This window comes from Bos javanicus, chromosome 21 (assembly GCF_032452875.1).
Source record: "Bos javanicus breed banteng chromosome 21, ARS-OSU_banteng_1.0, whole genome shotgun sequence".
Taxonomy (NCBI): Eukaryota; Metazoa; Chordata; class Mammalia; order Artiodactyla; family Bovidae; genus Bos; species Bos javanicus.
In genome coordinates, this window is record NC_083888.1 from 32768077 (window position 1) to 32791348 (window position 23272).

Here is a 23272-nt window from a genome sequence, read left to right on the forward strand (position 1 = left end):
CTTTAGTGTAATGTGTGACCAGTGCTCTCTACTTATGAAGGGGACCATGAGCCAGGGGAGACAGAAAGAGCACTTTGAAAAGAATAGAGCATTTCTTGTTCATCAGGAATTGGTGAACAGCTATTCCTGGTCTGAGGCCTTCATGCTTGACTGTTGGAGTGCTGATAAACCCTAGGACTTCACTTCTTCTGGTAGGAAGTTACTAAGGTTGAGGAGCTTTTCATGTTTAATAACTCAATTAGCTCTGGTTCTTCAGTATTGCTTGAAGCTTTGGACTCTTATGGGAAGCTTTGTTTGGTCAGCCCTACTTTAGGTTTCTTGCTATTCAGTTCCCATTGTGATGTTAATCCTATAATAGCAATTAGTTTTTATTCTTTTTGGTTCTTGCACAATGCTTGATTAGTAGATGGAAGAGTCTGAATTTCAGAACCAGTCCCATGTGGTTTTATCAGGAGGATGGTGTTAAGCCCTCTTTCCTGGTTATCTGGACTTAGCATTTTTGATGGGATTTGTAGGCCTTTGAATCTGAGGTTTCCTTGGTCTCTTAATGAGTGAAAGAAAGAGATTTTTTAATAATTAATTATTTTGGTCGCACCATGCAGCATGTAGGATCTTAGTTTCCCATCCAGGGATCAAACCCACATCCCCTGCATTGCAAAGAGGATTCTTAACTGCTGAACTACCAGGGGAGTCCCAAGAAAGAGATTTTATATAGTTTAACACATGGATACCAGAATAGAGACAACTGCTGATATGGGGATATCTTTAAAGTAAGGAAAATTTCAGGACTTCCTGGCGGTCCATCAGTTAAGACTCTGTGCATCCTGTAGGGGGCACAGGTTCAATCCCTGGTGGGAGAACTAAGATCCTGCATGCCATGGCCAAGAAAAAAAAGTAAGAAAAAATTTGAATATCCACTGTGCAAGATTCTAAGTGTTTTTAAGTCACTGGTTGTGAGTTCCCGAATTACTGTTCTCCAGATTGCTATTAATGATTTATCTTTTATAAACAAATTACATTTACTATCTCTTCTCTGAAGAAGCTTTGTATTTAGTATATTGCTAGAGAAAACTGGGGAACCACTGAAAGGTAGAAATGTCTATCTATTTGAATATGTGGATTTAAGAATTGTATGTCATGTTTTATATATTAGGAAGTGTGAAATACAGAATTTCTTATAGCTAAGGCCCAAGGAATCAAAATTTAGAGACATTAAAATATCCCATAGTTGCTCTGACTTTTTCAAAGAAAGCATTAAAAATAAAAAACGAATGAAAGTGAAATTAATTTTTTTAAAGTTTGATCCATTGAAATAGAGAAAATAAATGAGGACAATGAAGCAAAAGTGAATAGAAATCAGACTTGAGTGCATTGTGAGTACTTACAAAAGAAAGTGAAGCAGATCTGATTGCAGGCACCACCTCTATTGCCTTCTTGTATTTTTCAACTGCTGTAAGAATGATCCTAGAGCTGACCCCAGTGGGAGGTAGACTAGGAGTTGTTGTTCAGTCTCTAAGTTGTGTCCGACTCTTTGCAACCCCGTGAACTGTAGCATGCCAGGCTTCCCTGTCCTTTGCTATCTGCTTGAGTTTGTTCAAACTCATGTCCATTGAGTCTATGATGCCGTCCAAACATCTCATTCTCTGTTGCCATCTTCTCCTCCTGCCCTCAGTCTTCCCAGCATCAGGGTCTTTTCCAATGAGTCTGCACTTTGCATCATGTGGCCAAAGGATTGGAGCTTCAGATTCAGCATCAGTTCTTCCGGTGAATATTCAGGGTTGATTTCCTTTAGGATTGACTGATTTGATCTCCTTGCTGTCCAAGGGACTCTCAAGAGTCTTCTCCAGCACCACAGTTCAGAAGCATCAATTCTTTGGCGCTCAGTCTTCTTTATGGTCCAACTCCCACATCTGTACATACTGGAAAAATCATAGCTTTGACTGTAGGGACCTTTGTCAGCAAAGTGATATCTCTGCTTTTTAATACACTGTCTAGGTTTGTCATATCTTTTCTTCCAAGGAGCAAGTGTCTTTTAATTTTGTGGCTGCAGTCACTGTCTGAAGTGAATTTGGAGCCCAATAAAATAAAATCTGTCACTGTTTCCACTTTTTGATAAATCACTGAGATGTTAACAGCTTTTTACTTGGTTAATTGATCTGTGGTAAGTTCACTTTTCTATGGGAAAAAGTTATGTATTTTTCTTTTTAAAAAATAAATGAAAAGTTCAGTTATTGCATTTAAAATGAGGACCACTTATAGTTTGGAATGGCTGCACAGATTTGGTTTTCATTTCTAACCATGTTTTTTTTTTGGTTAGGAATTTTTGGTTAGGAATTTGGTCAGGCTGCCATTGGAGGATCTTTTTTTCATTTTAAGAAAGTTTTTGGTGGCAGTAATTATAGTATAATTTAAGTAACATTGGTAGTAATTTAAGTAAACAAATAGAACTATTTTGGATCGATTTGAAATTCATATATATTTTTCCTTTTTTTTTTCTGAAAGAAAAGTATTAGCATGGAACAAAAGGATAAAAGGTGTTTGGTTCTGTGTTTTACAGATTGATGCCATGTTTGTGGTGTCTCAGTGTTTTTAACAGAAAACTGATGTACTTTGGGTATGTGGTGGTCCTGTGTGTGAACGTTCCATAATTTATTCATGACCTTATTTATTGGTCATTTAGGTTATTTCTAACATTTTGTCATTAGACACAGTGCTGCAGTAAATAAACGTTTGTCTGGTATTCATTGCAGCATTATTTCTAATGGCAAAATATTAGAAACAACTCTGGGTGTGTATTTGTCTTTTACAATTCATGTTTATATTTCTGTACAGTGGATTCCTGGAAGTGGTTGTGTGGGTCATAAGATTTGCACATTTAGAACTATGCTAGATAAGTGCCAAATTGATTTTTTTAAAAAGTGTTATAAATTATATAGTTGCCACATTGTGTGAAAGCATTCATTGCTTACATTCTCTCTCTCTTTTTTTTTTTTTTTTGGCTGCCCTTTGCCACTTGCTGGGTCTTAGTTCCCAGACCAGGAATTGAACCCAGGTCCCCACAGTGAAAGCACCAAGTTCTATCACTGGCCACCAAGGAATTCCCCCATATTCTTGTCAATACTATATATGTCAGTCTTGCAAACTGTCATCAGTTGACAGAAGAAAATGGTATCCCTTTTTATTTATCTTTTAATATCTATAAATTTTATTTACTTTTTGACTAGGTTGGACTTCCCTGGTGGCTACATGGTAAAGAATCTGCCTGCAACACGGAAGACCTGGATTCAATCCAGATGTAGTTTAAAAGATGTGAAAGTTTATAGTTTACCTTATTTCCTAGTCTCAGTTCATTTCCTCTCCTCAGAGATGATCAATATTATCAGTTTTTTTTTTCTGTTGTATTCTGCTACAAATACTTTATGCATGTATGAACAGATTCATATAATACACTTTTCGTATTAATTGACATATCATTTGTATCATATACACAAGGATTATGTATACAAATTCTGCATATACTTAAGATTATTTTTGGATTGTATTCTCTTCTTAAAAGTCCTGTCTCTATGAGTCAGGTTTCTCTTTTTTTTTCAAGAATTATTTTAACTCTTTATGTATTTATTCATGACTGCGCTGGGTCTTTGTTGCCCTTGGGCTTCCTCTGGCTGAGGCGTGCTGGCTTCTCATGGTGCTGGTTTCCTTCGTTGTGGAGCGAGCTCTAGGCTCGTGGGCTTCAGTCGTTGCAGCACATGAGCTCAGCAGTTGATCCCTCTATCCCTCGAGGGAAGTTTGCTCAGTTTAAAAAAAAAAATCATAATGGGTGTTGAATTTTATACGGTGCATTTTCTCCATCTCTTAAGAAGGTTATATGCTTTTTCTCCATTAGTATCTGTTTATATAGAAAATTGCTCTGGTAGATGTCCTTATGTTAAACTGTCTTTTCATTCCTGGGAAGAGTTTTCTTTGGTTATGATGTATTTGTTCTCTATTATATTGGTGTTTCTACAACAAGAGCATTATCTGTACCATGAAGCTTTAATAGAATATAGCATAAAAACCATCTGAGTCTGTAGGTAATTGTGTATGTTTGTGTGTAGGGGATATTTCACAACTCTTGTTTTTTCATTCACATTTGATACTCAGTGGTCATTTGTACTTCTAAAAGTGAATCTTAAAAGTTCCTTGGTTCTTCCTCCTCTGCCCTCTAAATGTTAATATTGTTTAGAGTTCTTTTGTTCATTACTCATTCATACATATTTATTAGATATTATTAGAGATGTTTATTTATGCCAGGCACAGTGCTAGGAGCTAAGTGAATAAAAATAAATATGATCCTTGACTTCGGCTTCCCAGGTGGCTCAGTGGTAAAGAATCCACCTGCCAGTGTGGGAGCCACAGATGTGGGTTCCATCCTTGGGTTGGGAAGATCCCCTCAAGGAGGAAATGGCAACCCACTGCAGTCTTCTTGCCTGGGAAATCTCATGGAAGAGGAGCCTGGGGGGCTACAGTCCATGGGGTCCAAAGAGTTGGACACAACTGAGTGAGCACAATCCTTGACTTAACAGAACTTCCCTCCCTACTGCAGTTTTTTCCTTCTGTCTGGCTTCCCCACTGCTGGAAGAGTCATTTTTAGCTGGGAGAGGAGAACTAAACTTATTTCATCCCTTCTCTTAAAGGTCTCTGTTGAATCCTTCATGGGTATAGAATTACGGACCTTTCCTGTGTGGCTCAGCCTCCCTGTCAGCTCATCTTCTGCCAATCTCTGTCATATACACTGGGCACACGGCTACACTGTATCCCCCAGTAACCCCCATTCCATCATGACTCAGCCTTTACACATTAAAAAAAAAAAAAAAAAAGCCTTGCTTTTCTTTTTTAAAAAATACTGTATTTTAAAAAAATATTTATTTTTATTTACCTGGCTGCACCAGGTCTTAGTTGAGACATGTGGGATCTTTGGTTTTTGCTGCAGCATTTGGGGTTTTTAGTTGCAGCATGCATATTCTTAGCTGTGGCATGTGGGCTCTAGTCCCCTGACCAGGGATTGAACCTGGGTCCCCTGCACTGGGAGTGCAGTCTTAGCCTCTGAACCACCAGGGAAGTCCACTTTTACACACATTTTGTTTTCTCTAATGAGAATTCTTATCTCTTCCTGGCAAAGTTTTACTCATCCTTCAAGGCACTCTTTTAAAAAGATTTATTTTTAATTTTCCTGAGAGTTTGAATCCCACAGTACTCTGTTCATACATCTTAGAACTTAAACTGTGTGATGCTGACCTATGCATGTCTCCGTGTTTAAATGATTGTAACCTGCTCAGAATGGGTCTTTTTCTCTCTGAGTTATGTCTGAACAGCTACTGTACTGCTTAGCACAAAGTGTGTGTGTGTGTGTGTGTGTGTGTGTGTGCTTAGTCGCTCAGTCATGTCTGACTCTTGCGACTTAGATACTGTAGCCTACCAGGCTCCACTGTCCATGGGATTCTCCAGGCAAGAATACTGGAGTGGGTTGCCATTTCCTTCTCCAGGGGATCTTCCAGACCCAGGAATCCCGACCCAGGTCTCCTGCATTGCAGTCAGACTCTTTACTGACTGAGCTATGAGGGAAGCCCCTAGCACAAAGTAGTTCCTCAGCAAATACTTGTAAATGCTTGAGTGACCACATGAGTGGATGCCTGAAAGAGCTCTGCTGTGCTGTTGCCTTGAAGAGAGATGCTACTGCTACTAGTCATGGAAGGTTGCCAGGGAGGAAACAAGTCTCTGAACCAACACAGTGTATACTTTCTTCTTGCCTCTCCCCAAAATGTGTGTGTGTGTTAGGGGGTGGGGGGGCAGAGTGAGGTGGTTGTAGGGACATAAACTTAAAAAAGTATATATATTTAGTAGTATTTTTCTGTTGATTTTAACTTTTAAATTATTAAATACATGAGAACAGCTGGATTTTGATTGACCTTTTCCCTTTTTTTGCAGATTTTCTTTATTACCTTATTTCATAACATGATAAAATCAGAAGTTGTTCTTAGAACTTTTTCCTTTCAAGAAGCAGTAAAACCCTGTTTAAGGCAACACTGGCTCTTTTAAAATCACATTTTAAGAAAAGGCAAAATTTTCCTGATAAAATGAAAGTATTTGAGAGTAACCAGTAAATACTAATTCAAAGAGACTAGGTTTATTTCCCTGTTTGACACAATAACAGAGGGCTAAAGGGAAGATGGTAGTTTTTAGTTTGAAAATTCAACAGGCTTCACCTTGTTGCATTAAAGCAATCTAGTGTATTTTAGTTCAGATTCTGTTTCCTGGCAGATTTATATGGACTAAAGGGATTAACAGACAATTCACAATGAAGGAAAGGTGGGAAAACAGGTAAAAGAGGAAGGTAAATTTACTAATGCGTTTGTCACTGAAATTAATGGGAAAATGGCATATTTGCCAAAATACAGAGGTAACCTCACAATTGGTGAAAGGCAGACACTGGGTCTTATATTGAATCACTTTTCTTATTTAGGTATTCAATGCCTTTTTTTTTTTTTTTTTGCTTCAGTGCACGTGTTTGCCCTGCACAAAGTTGTTCCTGTATTATGATGAGAAATACTCTCAAGTCAGTTTGATGCTGTTGAAAAGGATTTGTGCTCAGGATGGCAGTGTTAATCTCCAGAGCTGCCAGTGTAGGGACAAAAGCATTTAGAGTTGGGAGCAAGGGTATAAATACCTCTGGATCTGGCTTTTTCTATGTTGTCACAGAGCCCTGAATGAGGATAAGTTGCTCCTTTCAAGACTTTTGTCTTGCAGTTGAACACGTATTGGAAATTTCCAATTTAAATTTATGCTTTTGGATAAAAAGGATTAGAGAGATTGAATTGCTGCAGGCTAACGAGAAGCAACAGTGGTTACTTGATTTTGAGGAGCTCTATCTCTGTTGAAAGAAGTTTCAGTGTGAAATGACTGGAGTAAGAAAAAAAAGAATGAACACCCATTCAGAGACTACCTATCAAGGACCAGGTACTGTGGTGAATGCTTCCTATCCATTGTCTTATTCAAGCTTTATCCTTTCATGAGGAAATAGAGACTCAGAGAGAAGTATATAATTACAGTAAGCTTTTTTAAAAAATTTGGCTCTACCAGGTCTTAATTGCAATATGTGGCATCTAGCTCCCCAACCAAAGATTGAACCTAAGGCCTCTTGCACTGGGAACACGAAATCCCAGCCACTGGACCACCAGGGAATTCCCCTACAATAAGCTTTGACTATGCTGAAACAAATTTGCCTATGCTGAACAAGTTGATTGAGGAAGGTTATAAGTGGTAAGGTTAGTTTTTCTGCACATCAGTTCAGACCTTTTCCCAGAGGAAGACCAAGGCTGTTTGAACTGTGACCACTCCTTAGTCGCCAGATGTTAACAACTTGTGGTTACTTATAAGCCTAGATAGATTCAAACCATTGACCTTGAGCTGAAGTATTTTGTAAGCTGTGATTGACCTTTTGGTTAGTTCATTCTTTCACCAGGAAATATACTGAGTATTAATTTCTGGAATTTCAGTGATCCCTTCTGAAGAGTGTACTGCTCATTAAAATATCTGGGTCTTGTTTTTCTGGTAACAAACAGAACCACAAATTAGTCTATCCTTAGTGGTTGTGCCAAATCCTTGTTTAAACAGAGGAAGAGATCTGATAACTATCTGGAGAGATGCTGTTAAAGATCTGATTAACTGTTTGGAGAGAGGCTGTTGTTGAAAGGTCATCCTTTCTAGCTTCTGTAAGAGGTTCATCTCTTCCTCCAGAGGAGTGGGGATACAGGAGAGTGAATCCGAGGCTGAACATAACAGGTGGTGTATGTGTGTATTTGTATCTGTGAATACCACATCTCTGTTTATCGGACACTGGACTCTCTTCATGCAAAGCCTAGTCAGGCCAAATCTGGAGGAATTGTTCCCGTGCTTAAAGCCAAGAATAACATCCTGACCAGCAGGGAACAGAGGTCAGCTCAAGGCAGCAGCTCTTGGGAGCTACACGACATCAAGAACCTGAAGGAACTTAGTCTAATAAGAAGGAAGCCAGTATGTACCTTGAAGGAGGTGTGTGAAACCTTGTCTCTTGTTGTTGTTGTTGTTCAGTTACTAGGTCATGTCCAACTCTTGGCGACTCTTCGCGTGAACTGCAGCGTGCCAGGCTTCTCTGTCCATCTCTGTCTCCCGGAGTTTGCTCAAACTCATGTCCATTGAGTTGGTGATGCCATACAACCATCTCATCCTCTGTCGTCCCCTTCTCCTCTTGGGCTTAGTCTTTCTCACCATCAGGGTCTTTTCCAATGAGTCAGTTCATTGGGATATAAGAAATGAAAAACAATCATCCTAACAGGTGATTCATATTACCTCCTGGTCATCTAACTATATTTTCCCCTCCTACTTGGATATTGATTTATCTGTTTATTGTTTTTATTAGAAAAGGAGGAAAAATATATTCTGTTATTCTGGTGTTTTATTCTACAGGCAGCTTTGGAGACGTCCAGAAGTGCTGGCTTTAAAAGATGATATGTTAAACAAATAGCCTTTACAAAATCTCCTGGAACCTTCCAGTTTTCCTGAAGTTTTGTCTCTGGGATCTTTATGCTCCAGTTTCTCTTCCGTCTTTCCTCATTCTGATGCTGACCACTCATCCCACAGAGGCAACTCCAACTGTTTTCTGGTGGAGCATTCTAAGTTTGTCCTATTGTCTTCTCTGAGACTCATTTCTCTGGTCTGACTTCAAGTGGTTCTGAGCCAAAGTGATTGTAAAAGCTTTTCTTCATAGCCTTTATTTCTTGGCTCTTTCTATTTATGCACTTTGTCTGATTAGTTTTGCTGGTTTCCTCCTTTTCTAGCTGATGTGAGGTATATTGCCTCAGCTGCAGGGTTCTAAAGCTCAGATGCAGCCCCAGGCCTCTTAGATTTTGCTCCACTTTGTAAAGTGCCTTTTTCCTTTCCTAGAAATGGGGGCTGTGGTATGAGCTATTGCTGACTCTTCCGGGACTCTAGTTTGCTATTTGTTTAAACACGTATGTAGCAATTTGGATTGTATTTGCAAGGTAGAACTTGTTGCCAAGACTCTGAACAGGTCATTGCTGTTACCCTTTCTCCCCTATTTTTGAACTGAAAAATTAGAGACCATGGTCACATAGTAGGTTGGTCTTATACCTCTTGAAACAAACCTCATTTTTGCATTCCTTATATGTAGCACAACAGTTGGCCTTTAGGTGTTAACAAATAGTTAAATGCATAATAGTTTAATTAATACATCTTAACTGTGGGGTTGATTGATCAATTAAATCTCAGAATTCTCATCAAGTTGATCACATTTTGGATCCATATGTGAGAGAAGTTTCTGGTTGGAAGGGACCAAACAGCAATGTAGGAAGTGTTTGGCAATTTAAAATATGCAAGCCAAAAAATCCTGATGTAAATCCTGTTCTAAAATGAAGAAAAGAAGGGTGGTTTGGCTAGAGCAGAGACTGGTTAAAACATAAGGAGAAGTAGGGTGAGGCAGGATAAAAGAACGTGGATTAAAAAACAGCAACAATTATGGAGGTAGGCATCCTGTCGGTTTGGGATTAAACCATGAGAATGAAACTTTCCCACCCTTCCCCCAGTAGCAGGCCCTCCACCTTCACTCCCCTCCCTCCAACCGCTATCCAGAGGAGCTGCTAATGACCCTGTGGCCACTAGTGTCCAGCTTTGAGGGCTGCTGTATGAAGCACAGAGAGGTCCTGTGAGGTCAGTCAGTGCAAAGAGCAGTTGGCCTTTAGATTCATTAAATTCTTCGTAATCGTTTTGCTGCTCTCAACAGTATTGCTAATTCCAAAGCCAAAACCATTTTCTAATTGTTTTACTGTGTGTGACCAGCTTATGGGACCAAAACAGCAGCTGAGACTGCTTTACTGCCCTGTGCATTATGCAGTAACCCTTCAGAGGGGCCCTTTACTTCTTTTTTAGCCTTAAAAACAAACAAACAAAAAAAACTCTGCTTATTTTTTTGCTTTGGGGCCAGTAATTTGCATCTTATTTGGGAACTTTGCTCTCCCCCCTCATTATTTCTTCATATATCCTTGTGCTAAGTAAGCCCTGCTCTCTGAAACTGGCTCTGGCTTCTGGCCTCATTGAATTGTATGAATTGTAATCGTTTCTGATTTCAGATCTGTTTCCAACTTTTGTTTTTCCCTGCTGCCTTGGGGTTCAAACTTGCTTGGGCTTGGAGAAAGGTTTTTTTTTTTTTCTTGTTTATTTTTTTGTTTCTGTAAATATATTCTCTGATAATTACTCTTTATTTTCTTTTTCAAACAGGCCACCAAGCAGTTTCTTGAAGAGATTAACAAGTGGACAGTTCAGTACAACGTATCCCCCCTCTCTTGGAATGTGGCCGTCAAATTCCTCATGGCCCGGAAGTTTGATGTGCTTCGTGCTATTGAGTTGTTTCACTCCTACAGAGTACGTAGCTCAGAGATGGACTTGCTGTATGCCACTGGGGCTGTTTATGTTGCTGTTGTCTCTGCCAGTCTGTACACATGGTGTTTCTCCCCACTCCCATAAAAAAAAAAAAAAGAAGAAGTGGAGCAGTATCCAAGAGCCCTACCTTGAAGTCAGAAAATCCTTCTGAAGATATTTAGACTCTCCCTAAATAAATTAAAAAAAAAAAAAAAGGAGAGGGGGATAAGAGGCACTGGGATTAGTTTATGAGTTTAAGACTAAAGCTCACTTACACCCATTTTATGGATCATCTTGTTCAATATTCATTTATTCAACAGTTATTTATTATATACCTACTATGTTCTAGATGCAGAGATTACTGTTTAGAAAGAGAGAGTAAGCAAATAATTACAGAAAAGCTATGATAGGACAAAACTGTGTTCCGTGGAAAGAAAATTTAGTTAGGAGACTCAAGGAAGCTTTCCTGAAGGAAATGACTTCTAAAGTAAGAAGGGTGAGTAGGAATCGGACAGTGGGGGAGTATGGCAGAGAGAACAGCAAGTTCAGATGCCTAGTGGCAAGAGGGAAATTGAGCTGAGCGGAAATGCTCAGTAGGGGTGGGAGTATGGCAGGAGATTGAGCAACAGAGGTAAACAAGGCCAGATCAGAGAGTATCTGCTTTTTCTTAAGGGCAGAGACATTCATTGACAGTATAAACAGTAAAATGTGTTGATCAAACATGCTTTCTGGAAAGATTTTTTTCACTGTGCTTTAGAGGATGGATCAGAAAGGCTATAGCGGAGACAGATCCATTAGAAGGCTGCTGTACTTATTAGGAAACGATTGTCATGTCATTAAGCATAGTGTTAGTGGGAATAGAGAAAAAGTGGGTAGATTCTAGAAGTGAAATTGATAGAATAAGTTACTTAAATTGGTGTGTGAGGAAAGGGGAGTGGTGGATTCCAGGTCTCTGAGTTGGGCAACAGGGTGGTAAATGGTGGCGGCATTTACTAATTAAGAGACACTGAAGGGGTATGGGTATGTGAACAGAGTAGGCCGTGAGTTCAGTTTGGCCATGTTAAGGTTGAAGTGCCAGTGGGATAGCCAAATAGACATGTCCTCCAAGCAGTTGGGATATGAGTCTAGGGTTTGGGAAAGAAGGCTGGACTGGAAGTAGAGACTTCAGAGTGACCACAGTAGAATATTGCAGCTAAATATTGGAGCCATGAGAATGGGGGTGGGCATCTGGGGAGAGAGTGAGGAGTAGGGATATGTGTAGAGCAGAACCTCATTTCATACTTTTTGCTTTTTTCTCACTAGTGTTTGTTAAAGTTAAATTTTCATGGTTTAGGGAAGGCACGCACTCTCCTGTGATTCCAGCATGCATACTATCTTCACTTGCTGCCTTGCCTCTGCAGGCATTTGAATTTGATTTGGGGATGAATTGGGGAAGAATGTGAACAAAGACCTAGTTTGTTGTATTCACCACAGTGTTCTTAACACTTAGTTCAGGGCCCAGCACATAATAGTTGCTCTACAAATATTGGCAGAATGAATGAATGAGTCAGTGAGTGAAATGAGTGAACAAATGAATGATAAAAAGCCCACAAAAGACTCTTAGAAGGAGTAGCTGAAGAAATAGAAAAACCAAGAGAGTATTTTTTTTTTTTTTTTTAATAAAAAATAGAGAATCTCTTAGGAAAAAGAGAATGTGAGTGGTCAACCTTATTAAAAGGAGGACTAAAGATGCGCACTGGATTCAGTGACTGGAAGGTCCTGGTCACTGGGGCAGGAGCTCTGGGTGGTATGGTTAGACTGGGAGGAAATGAGAATGTGATGGAATGAGTGTTGAGGGAGCTGAGGGTGAGCTTAAAGAATGTGGCTGTGAAGATGAATTAAAATGAAATCATGGTAGCTATTGTTGCAGAGGATACTAAGTGGGGGGATGGGTCCTGTTTAAGACAGAAGAAGCCTAAGCCTGGATGAGGTGTTAGGATATATGCTTCCAGGCAGTTTAGGTGCATATTTTAATATCAGTGCTGCTGCATGTTTAAGAAGTTTAGCTTTGTACTCTAATGATTGATATATATTGATTGGTCTTCAGGGTTAAGCTTATCACTCATTCAAAGGAAAGATCCTAAGCTCTGAGGGGCTGATAAGGTAGCATTAGACAAGAATTCTGCTAACAGTTGGCCTAGAGGAAGGTTACAAAGGAATTCATGTTTCAATAAGCTGATTTCTAAAATCCCTTATCTGTGAGATTTGGTGGTTACATAAAGCTGTCGTAAGTATACAGTATTTTTATATTAATTTATCTTGCTTGTTTTATTTTTAGGAAACACGAAGGAAGGAGGGCATTGTGAAGCTGAAACCTCATGAGGAACCTCTCCGTTCTGAGATCCTTAGTGGAAAATTCACCATCTTAGTGAGTATTTATGAAACCCTCTTGTAACATCTCTTTATTTCCTTTTGTAGCTATTATTCTCTTTGGACTTTGTTCCTAGATGTCTTATCCTGAATCTAGAGTCTTAATAGTGGGGAATAGATGTAAAACAGCTGTGAAGTTTGGCATAAAATTATTCTAGTAATAATTGAAAAAATTGAAACTCAGTTGTTTAGTAGTTTTAGAAAAGTTTCCTCACTGGTCCATTAAGGTCAGTCAGGACCTTTGGGAGTTGTATACAGCGTGTCAGAGCCCTGTCCTTCCTTATTTAACGTAAGTTCTCTCCACTTAGAGACCACAGCCTTTCAGGTAAGTGTCCAGTGGTACTTTTAAGGCAGAGCGTGGAAACCATGGTCGTATTCTATGGTTTTCTCCTGTTGCTTTTTCTTCACTATCCTGCCTGGGAAATTAGCTAGGCAGCCAATATAGACCATTGTTTAATTTAATTTCTCTGTACTTGAAGAGTTAAGAGAACATAGTTTTTTCCTTCCATAGGAATATGATCCTGGGAGTGCTGAGAGTCAGACATGGGATGATTAAAAAGTTTTTTTCCTTTTCTGGAGCAATTGATGCAAGTCAGAGAAGTATTTTCAGCATCTGTGCTCTTTATGGCAAACCTTTGTCCAGCCTATAAGAAGCCTTAGTGATTTCTGTGATTTTTCTATTTGATATCTAAATATTTCTTGTTTTGTTTGCTCTAGAATGTTCGGGACCCAACAGGAGCCTCTATCGCCCTCTTCACTGCCAGATTACATCATCCCCACAAGTCAGTCCAACATGTGGTACTTCAGGCTCTGTTTTACTTGCTGGACAGAGCTGTGGATAGGTGAGCTTGGACATTATCTTTTGGGTGTTCTACATCCAGATGGGAAAGTGACAGTGTTTGATTTGATTAAACTCAGCAGTGCATTCACTCCTAGGATGTGCTCCTAGGATGTGCCTTAGGCAGTGCTATGAATAGAAAACACTCCATGTCCTTAAGGGCTTGGCGTGTTTCCAGGTACTATCAAGATGATGAGTATTCTGCATCCTTACCTGCTTGGCTCTATTTCAGGGTAACAGAAGCTAAGAAAGCTAATTAACTAGCCATTCTTAGTGTACTGAGAATTACTTATTGAAAGAGTGTGAAGGTAAGATGACCTGTGCTGGTTCTTTCTGACCATTCTCCCCTGGTGTTGATTTTCAAAACCGTCTGGAGCCTCAGTTTCTTTATCTGTAAAAGTGGAATAATGCTGAGGATTTTAAGAATCAGCATTCAGGAGAGAGGAGTCCAAGAGCATAAGTTAAGCAGAATCATCTTTATAAATAGTGTGCTGTGTGTTCAGTCGCTCAGTCGTGTCTGATTCTTTGCAATCCCGTGGACTGTGGCCCACCAGGCTCCTCTATAAGCCAAAAGAACCAGCTTGGGTCATGTCTCCATTCCTGCTCTTAGGTAAATAGTATTTTTACTGTTCTATGGACAAAGAAACTTAGGCCCCAGGAAGTTTTGTGGCTTTTTTACAGTCATCACATATTGACTGAACTAAGTCTAAGACCCTGGTTTCTTCACTCTTGGTCAGAACTATCTGTACTCCTACTATGTCATCTTTCTCTCTTGCATCCTTTTTTCCCTCGTGCCCACCATTTACAGTGTGTTATTGCTCCCAGCGTCATTCACCGGTCCTCTGGCTTAGAAGTCATATATCGAGGGCTGAGACTGGAGATAGTGAGAGGCAGCTAAGCACCTTAGTCATACTTCTGTACTTAGAGGATGGGGATAGCCGAAGGATTTTCTGAGGTGGGGCTCTGTGTCTAGTTCACTTTGCTCCTGCCTTGTTATTATTACTTTCATGTACTTAGCTTCTGCTGGTGGTGTTCAGGGGGAGATATATCCAAACCACACCCACAGCATTATTCTAAAAACGAGAAGTTACTAAGGAGAAAGGATTTCTCAGTTCTTCTTTCTTATGATTGTTCTTCAGACATAATTTCTGGACTATAATTCCCTTTGAAATGTTTCTTTACCTCAGGGGGTTGAGTGGAAGGCTCTTTTACCGGAAATTTAGCATTGGCTTCCTCTTTGAGCAGCTTAGAGTCAGAGCTTTCATACAGGCATGACAGAGACCAAAGCTTGCTTTTTCCAGTGAGAGTATTGAATCCCATAGGAATACCACAAAGGTAAACGTAATTAAAACTTTGTTCTCATGATCTCCATCACTTTCTTAAAAATCCTCAGTGACTCCTCGTTTTTCAGAGGGTGCATGTAGGCTAAATAAATGTGAGCCCTTTTCTTCCCCTAAATGAAATATTCTACCAGTGAGTAGAAACTTTTGTTTTCCTTTGTTACCTTGGAAGAGGAGGAAACCCTCTTCACTAAATCTTGCCCTTCTGTGAAGGCCCATTTCTGTGCCTGGCTCCCTCACCCCTCCAACTAGTCATAAAATTCTTTCTACTCTGACTTTAATAGCAGTTATTACTAATACCAATCATTTTGTATTTAATTATACATAGCTTTATGATGTCATTTATCTTATGCTTTTTTTTTTTAACCTACCACTGGGTGGTAAGCTCTAGGAGGGCAGGGAACCTTCTTTTCAACATCATATGATGGAAAATTCCTAAATCCCCATGGTGGAGAGCAAATCATATCAACTTTCACATGCCTATCATTCATCTTCTTTCACAGTGATCTGAAACCAGTCTTGTTTTGTTGATAGCTCCTCACCCACCCTTTTGGAGAAGGCAATGGCAACCCACTCCAGTACTCTTGCCTGGAAAATCCCGTGGATGGAGGAGCCCGGTAGGCTGCAGTCCATGGGGTCGATAAGAGTTGGACATGACTGAGCGACTTCACTTTCACTTCTCACTTTCATGCATTGGAGAAGGAAATGGCAACCCACTCCAGTGTTCTTGCCTGGAGAATCCCCAGGGACGGGGAAGCCTGGTGGGCTGCCGTCTATGGAGTCGCACAGAGTCGGACACGACTGAAGCGACTTAGCAGCAGCAGCACCCACCCTTTTACTTTTGATTATTTTGAAGCAAATGTCAGGGGCAGCAGTAGTCTTCTTGGTGTTCCCAGTTATATCCTAGTTCAGGAATCAGTCTCAATAGGGTAGGGAAGCAGTTATTCTTAGTAGGGAATTAGCGTTGTTGTTGAATAATGAACCTTATATTCTGTACCCAGGGAAGTAAAAATGCTATTGCATTTGTATTTCATATGACTTCAAAGGATGAGCAGTTTCAGGTCTAGGAATATAGAATCTGCATCATTATGCACTATAACTTCTTTTATTAAATTCTGTTTTCTCTGGTGCTGATTTCTCTTTGTTTCAATCCCCTGCCACGGGCTGGAGCTATGAGGGGGAAACCTGTAATTCTTCTGGTTTGGCCCTTATTGAGCCTGTGGAGAGAATCGAAATCTCTAGATGTGGGTGGTCTTCTCAATGCTGGGCCACTCATTTAACACAGCATCTTTGATCTTGGTAAATTAGTCTCTCTGGGGTCGTGAAAAAAGGAGACAAGATATAGCTCTCACTTTAACATGTGAGGGGCCATTTGAAATTAAGTCCGTATAGAAACTTGGTTCTACTTCAGAGATTTTTGAAGTGCTACTTCATGGATAGGTGCTTCTGTCTCGTATTATGTTGAAAGGATGAAGTTATGGAGGTTTCCAGGAGGTAATGCCAGAAACAAAAAATAAGGATACAAAGTAACATTGAGATTCCTGATTTCAGGAATTTGTTTTGTATCAAAAAGTTTTCTTGAATGTCAATACATGTGAAAACTATTGCTCTCATCTGTGAATAGTCCAATCAAATAGTTTATTTCTAACAGTCATGTAGGTGTGCAGATCAGAAGCAGGTGAAGATCGGGCTTGGTGGAAGAGTGCAACTTTAGGAATTAAGGAGATTGGACCAAGTGATATTTTTTGTCCCTAACTTCAATCTGGGAATAGGCCCACCAGCTCTTTATATACTTTTTAAGATGCCTCCCAAAGACCATTAGTAGGTTTTTCTCTTCCTTCATTAAAGTCATCAGAGATAAATACATCATCATTGAGTTTAGAATTTTGTTTTACAGTTTTTCATAGACCCACAGTGTTTTCTTAGTGATGGGCTTCGAGCCCACTGAATTACAATTCTGTGACCATTCATTATATTTGCAAGGACTGTGCTGTGGACTGTGGAGGGTAATGAGGTGAACAAAACATGTTTTTGCCCTCTAGGAGAGAATGAGATTGCTATACAAAATTGGAGTATATTAAGAGACACTAGAAAAATCCACAGAAAGATTTGTGGGGCTTCGAGGGATGTGAATGATGGTAGTACATTTGGTGACAATTATCAGGGAGACTTTCATGGAAGAGAAAAGTTTTTGAGTTAAACATAGTATGGTACAGAATTTGGATAGTCAGATTCAGAAATAAAGGAGAAAACAGTTCAAATTTTGATAACCTAGATGCTCTGGAACATTCTCAGACTATGAGTTTGGTACTTGATGAATCTGGATAAATATGCATCAATAAGTATAATTCAATTTCCAACATGTGGGCTTCTTCCTCCGTAGTATCAAGCAGTTCTCCCCCACCAACTGGGCATTTGGCAGTTCAACTCGACTCTGACACTATATAACTGGAGATAGCCTCAGATTACACAAGTTAAGGGTTCAGTCCGAAAAGACTGTCCCTTCAGACGCCAGTGGCAAGTCCAGGTTGTCATCTCTGCTTCTGATCATAGATCAAAGGGTCCAGTGCCCCCTCCTTGGGTTTGATTAATTTGCTGGAGCAGTTTATAGAACTCAAACATTGTACTTAATATGTTACCAGTTTATTATAAGAGGGTATAATTTAGGAAGAGCCAAATGGAAGAGATGGCACCCCACTCCAGTACTCTTGCCTGGAAAATCCCATGGACGGAGGAGCCTGGTAGGCTGCAGTCCATGGGGTCACTAAGAGTCCACACGACCGAGCAACTTCACTTTCACGCATTGGAGAAGGAAATGGCAACCCACTCCAGTGTTCTTGCCTGGAGAATCCCGGGGACGGGGGAGCCTGGCGGGCTGCTGTCTGTGGGGTCGCACAGAGTCGGACACGACTGAAACGACTTAGCAGCAGCAAATGGAAGAGATGCATAGAGGGAAGGTTTGGGGAAAGGGGCATGGAGCTTCCATGCCCTCTCTGAGAGGAAGTCGCTCAGTCATGTCTGACTCTTTGCAACCCCATGGACTATAGCCTACCAGGCTCCTCCGTCCATGGAATTCTCCAGGCAAGAGTACTGGAGTGGGTTGCCATTTCCTTCTCCAGGGGATCTTGCCAACCCAGGGATCGAATCCGGGTCTCCTGCATAGAGATGCAGGAGAGATGCATGGAGGTAAAGGTATGGGGAAAGGGGCATGGAGCTCCCATGCCCTCTCTGAAAGGGCTACATGTGTTCATCTGCGTGTGTTCATGTGTTCCTCAACCGGGAAATTCTCCAAAATCATATCCTTTTGGCATTTTCTGGAGGCTTCATTCATTGCAAGGCATGATTGATTAAATCATTGGCCATTGGTGACTGAGCTCAGTCCCAGTGCCAGTCCTCTTCCTGGGTGTGGGAGGGTGGGACTAGAAGTTCCAACCCTTTCTAATCACGTGGTTGGTTCCTCTGGCAAACAGCCCGCATCCTTAGATGTCCTAAGAGCATTCCAAGGGTCACCTCGTTCATATAGCAGTGGATACCTTCCTTGCTTTCCTAGGAAATTCCAAGTTTTAGGAATTCTGCCGGGAAACAGGGTCAAAGTACAAATATGTATTTCTTATTATAAATTCTTTGTAAGGCCGGTGTTCAGGGAAGGCAGTTATTTCAGTCCCACACACACACTCTGTGTTCTTTGTTTTTGAGCCAGGTTTTCAATCTGCCTCATCCATCTTATTACTTATAAATATTTTTGTTCAATGATTGGTTTACAGCTTTGAAACTCAGAGGAATGGACTGGTGTTTATCTATGACATGTGCGGTTCTAATTACACCAACTTTGAGCTGGATCTTGGCAAGAAAGTCCTGAACTTGCTAAAGGTAAGGAAGGGCTATGGGAGGACCCTTTCAACCCTCCTTCAGTGGCTACTTTTTTCTATTCTTTGTGAGGTTTAGGAATGATGTAAGCTTCAGAATTATGTTCAATGTAAAGGTCACCTGTAAATGATGACCAATACCTGCTTCCTCAGAATAAAAAACAGTCTTAAAAGTAAAGTGGGAGGAATTAAAATGCACAGGAACAATGAGTTGTAAAGATGGAATGTCTCTTTCTTGGAGTTTTATAGAATAAAAATTAATGAAGGTTAGGGATGGTCATTGTCTGTGAAAAATGTAACCTAGCCAGTGATTTTCAGACTTTTTGTTTCAGTCTAGTCGGAACCATGTTTTCCATTGCAATTTAGTTCACAAAGGTATATGTACACTAAGTCTACACATACATATAAAGTTATATACAGAGATAGTTTCTTATTCTCTTATCTCAAACTCTTAGGTCCAGAGTGTTATGTAATATTTTGAACTTTAAAAGATAATGTGGTATGTATGTCTCTCTAGTATCAAGTATTTCTGCAATGAAATGTATTATTCATAATGAGTGGAGAAGAACAAAGGTCATAAATAACCTGTGAAATTTCAGGTCAGAGTTTGCTGTCGCATGGATTTTTGCACCAAACTAACAATAGAAACCAGTGGTTTCAGAGATGTTTAGACTTCAGAACCCAAGGATATAGGTGTATAGATCTTTGTGTACATATTTATAAAACAAAAATGTTTCATAAAACAAACTTTACCTTTGCTCTGTATAGTCATTTTGATTATTCTATTCTATATCATATTTCTAAAGTGTTAGTCGTGACTTACTAAATTGATTTCAGGACCCGATGCATGACAACCTGCAGTGGGAAAAACATTCACCCAGGAGTCTGTGTAGTCTTTGTTCTAGTACCTCACTTGGGAGTATTGTGGAACTGGATGTTTAGAAGTGTTCATTTACTACTACAGCTTTACAGCAGAAATTATAGAAAGAGAATATTATAATGCATGTTGTTCACTGGGACTTACATTTTTACACTCATCACTGTGTTGCTAAAATTGCTAGTGTGGTTTGTAGCTGATATTCATTCCTTTTTAATTGATGGTTGAAGGATTCATGCCTTTTAATTCCTCATCCATTGGTGAATATACCATTTTGTTTATCCACTTCTATTGATGGCTCCTTGGGTGGTTTTATGATTTTTGCTATTAATATTAGAAACAGTGCTGCCGCGAACATTCTTATACATGTCTTCTGGTGAGTGTGTGGGAGAGTATCTCTAAGGCAGAATGTGTATCTGTGCTTTGTGTGCAAAGAGAGCAGGTATGTTTGGACCATTTTTCCCATTCCCAGTCTTCTCAGAACTAATTTCACCCTCTGGGGGCGATACCACCCCCACTGAAAATGCTCTAGAGTATACATCTAGGAGTAGAGTTACTGGGTCATAAGGCCTGGGAAGATTCAGTTTTATAAGATAGTGTTTAATTGTTTTCCAAAATGGTTGTGCCTACCTGCTATGTGTAAATTTTCCACATCCTTTCCAATACATGATAATGTTGTACTTCTTAATTTTTCCCAATCAACAGGTATAAAATGGTATCTTGTGATATAACTCAAAATCTCTTTTATTAGTGAGATTAAGTATCTCTTCATATATTTATTGGCCATTTATGTTTTCTTCTGCACAGTGCCTATTTATGACTTTTACCCATTTTCCTATCATCCATTTATGTAGTTGTTTATGTATTAGTACTAATCTCTTTGTGTGTATGTCAGGCTTCTCTGGTAGCTCAGAGGGTAAAGAATCTGCCTGCAATGCAGGATACCCGGGTTTAATCCCTGGGTCGGAAACATCCCCTGGACGAAGGCATGGCAACCCACTCCAGTATTCTTGCCTGGAGAATCTCATGGATAGAGGCGCCTGGTGGGCTACAGGCTATGGGGTCGCAAAGAGTCAGACACAACTGAGCAACTAACACACACACACACTTGTATATGTACATACATACACATCTATATACATACATACACATGTATGTACATATACACACATATACTCAGTTTATAGCTTGCTTTTTCACTTTTTGTAGAGTCCTTTTGACTAACAAAAGTTCTTCATTTTAATATGGTTAAATGTGTCTGTGTTTAATTTCTGCTTAATACATTTTGCATCATAAGTCCTTCCCTATTCTAAAGTCAGAAAAATAATATTAAATATTTATTTTTTTACTGCTCTACCACTGATTGCACCATATGCATTAATTTTTTATTGTGATAAAATACACACTTATACACAATCTTATGGTTACTGTTGTTAACAATTTTGAGTGTACAGTTCAGTAGCATTAAGTACATTCACAATGTAACCCTTTACCACTATCCATTTTCAGAACTGTTCATCATCCCACACAGAAACTCAGTGCTCATTAAACAGTATATCCCCACTCTGCCCCCACAGTCCCCGGTGACCTCTCTTCTACTTTCTGTCTCTATGAATTTGCCTATTCTAGGTCCTCATGTAAATGGAGTCATGCAATATTTGCCCTTTGTGTCTGTTTTATTTCACTTAGCCTGATATTTTAAAGATTCATCTGTATTGGAGCATGTATCAGAATTTCATTCCTTCTTAAGGCTGAATAATATTCTATCATATGTATATACCTTGTGTTGTTAATCCATTCATTTGTCAAATGACAGTTGGGTTGTTTCCACGCTTTGGCTATTGTGAACGATGCTGCTGTGGACACTGGTGTTACAGCATCTGTTTGAGTCCTTGCTTTCAATTCTTCGGTGTGTATGCCTACATGTGGAATTGTTAGATCATATGGTGATTCTACATTTAATTTTTTGAGGAACTATTTTCTTTTAAAAGTTTAAAATTTTGTTTTTGTCATTTAAGACCTTAATCCATCTGGAGTTGATTTTCGAATATGGTATGAGATGTAGGAATCTGACTTTTTTTCCATGTGGATAGCTATTTTTTTTTTCCAGTTCTGCATACTAAATAGCCTCTCCTTTCCACAACATAGGCCTTTTACTTATCAGTTTTAATAGAGTCACAATAACTTGGTAAGTTAATATATCATAGACACTTTAACTATCTAACCACCTTTCTGTATTACTCAGATTGTTTTCAGGTTTAATAATACTATTATGATTATTTTCACTCTTTCTCTTAACTTATTTTAAGAAGATATTTCTGAGAGTTGGATTATTTGGCTAAAGATTATGAATATTCTTGTGTCTCTCTTATACATCACTAGGTTACCCTTGATAAAAATGGAAAAGAAATATACATTGTCACCAACAAATAAGAGTATCTGTTTCCTTTAACTGTCCCACTACTGAATTCTATAATTTTTCTCCTTTTTTGAATATAGAATTTTAAAATAATAGTATCCTTTTTTTGTTGTTTGAACTCCTTAAAAACATGATATCTTTTTCTTCAAATGTTTTTTTGCTGTTTGTATGTCCTCCTTTATTTGCTGCAAAATAATAAAAATACTGTAGATGTTTTGTTATATAAATTCAAACAATGAAATAAAAGTTTGGTTGCTTTAAAATCCATATATCTATATGTTCTCTTTAGTGACTTGTTGCTCCATCATTGGGAATAGATAAAATTTTAAATGCAGTCCCCTACCATCCTCATTCTTGTGAAAGTTATAAATAGAAGTTTGTCTTTAATGCACAGTCTCACACTTTAGATTTCTATTCAGTGTGAATTAATTTCCAATAGTTACTGTGACACTAGAATAAAAGTATAAATAATCTATGACTTCGTAAGTTGCTCTGAATAGATTTTCCCCATCTTGGTAACTTTCTTAGGAGTAATCCTTGTTTTAAATTTTAAAATGTCATAACCTATTTTAGTAGCCATCATATGGACTCTTAACTATTGTTTTAGATGAACCATTTAAACCATGCAGTGTGAAATTTACCTTTACTAGACAATGTGGAATTTGTCTAGCCCAAAGAATAAATGTTTATTTTTCTGATTATGAAACACATGACTGGGACTTCCTGGTGGTCCAGTGGTTAAGAGTCTGCCGGCTAATGCAGGGCACACAGGTTCGATCCCTGGTTCAGGAGGATTGCACATGCTGTGGGGAAACTGAGCCCGTGCACCACGGCTACTGGCAGCGCTCTAGATCCCGTGCATCACAACTGGAGAGTAGCCCTACTTGCTGCAATGAGAGAAAGCCCGCACGCTGCAGCAAAGAAGATGAAGTGCAGCCGACAGTAAAAATAAATGAGTGAGTTAAAAAAAAGAGAAATACATGACTAAAAGTACATGAATGTTCAGAAAATTTATTAATGCTGGCACTTATAAAGTAATATTTGTTAACACTTACTGAATGTTTTGAATAC

The 23272-nt window shown here is 39.2% G+C and overlaps 1 protein-coding gene across 4 annotated transcripts in view; it reads left to right on the forward strand.

Annotated features, from left to right (window-relative positions):
* PTPN9 (protein tyrosine phosphatase non-receptor type 9) overlaps nucleotides 1–23272 on the forward strand; it is a 70068-nt gene that overhangs the window by 20908 nt on the left and 25888 nt on the right. For 3 of the 4 annotated variants that reach the window (XM_061394781.1, XM_061394778.1, XM_061394779.1), the window contains exons 2-5: nucleotides 10312–10455; nucleotides 12770–12859; nucleotides 13579–13703; nucleotides 18804–18909. In XM_061394781.1, the coding sequence (XP_061250765.1) occupies nucleotides 10312–10455; nucleotides 12770–12859; nucleotides 13579–13703; nucleotides 18804–18909 (465 nt within the window). Of the gene's footprint in view, nucleotides 1–6822; nucleotides 6997–10311; nucleotides 10456–12769; nucleotides 12860–13578; nucleotides 13704–18803; nucleotides 18910–23272 lie in introns of those variants that run through there. The other variant, XM_061394780.1, reaches the window with a different exon arrangement.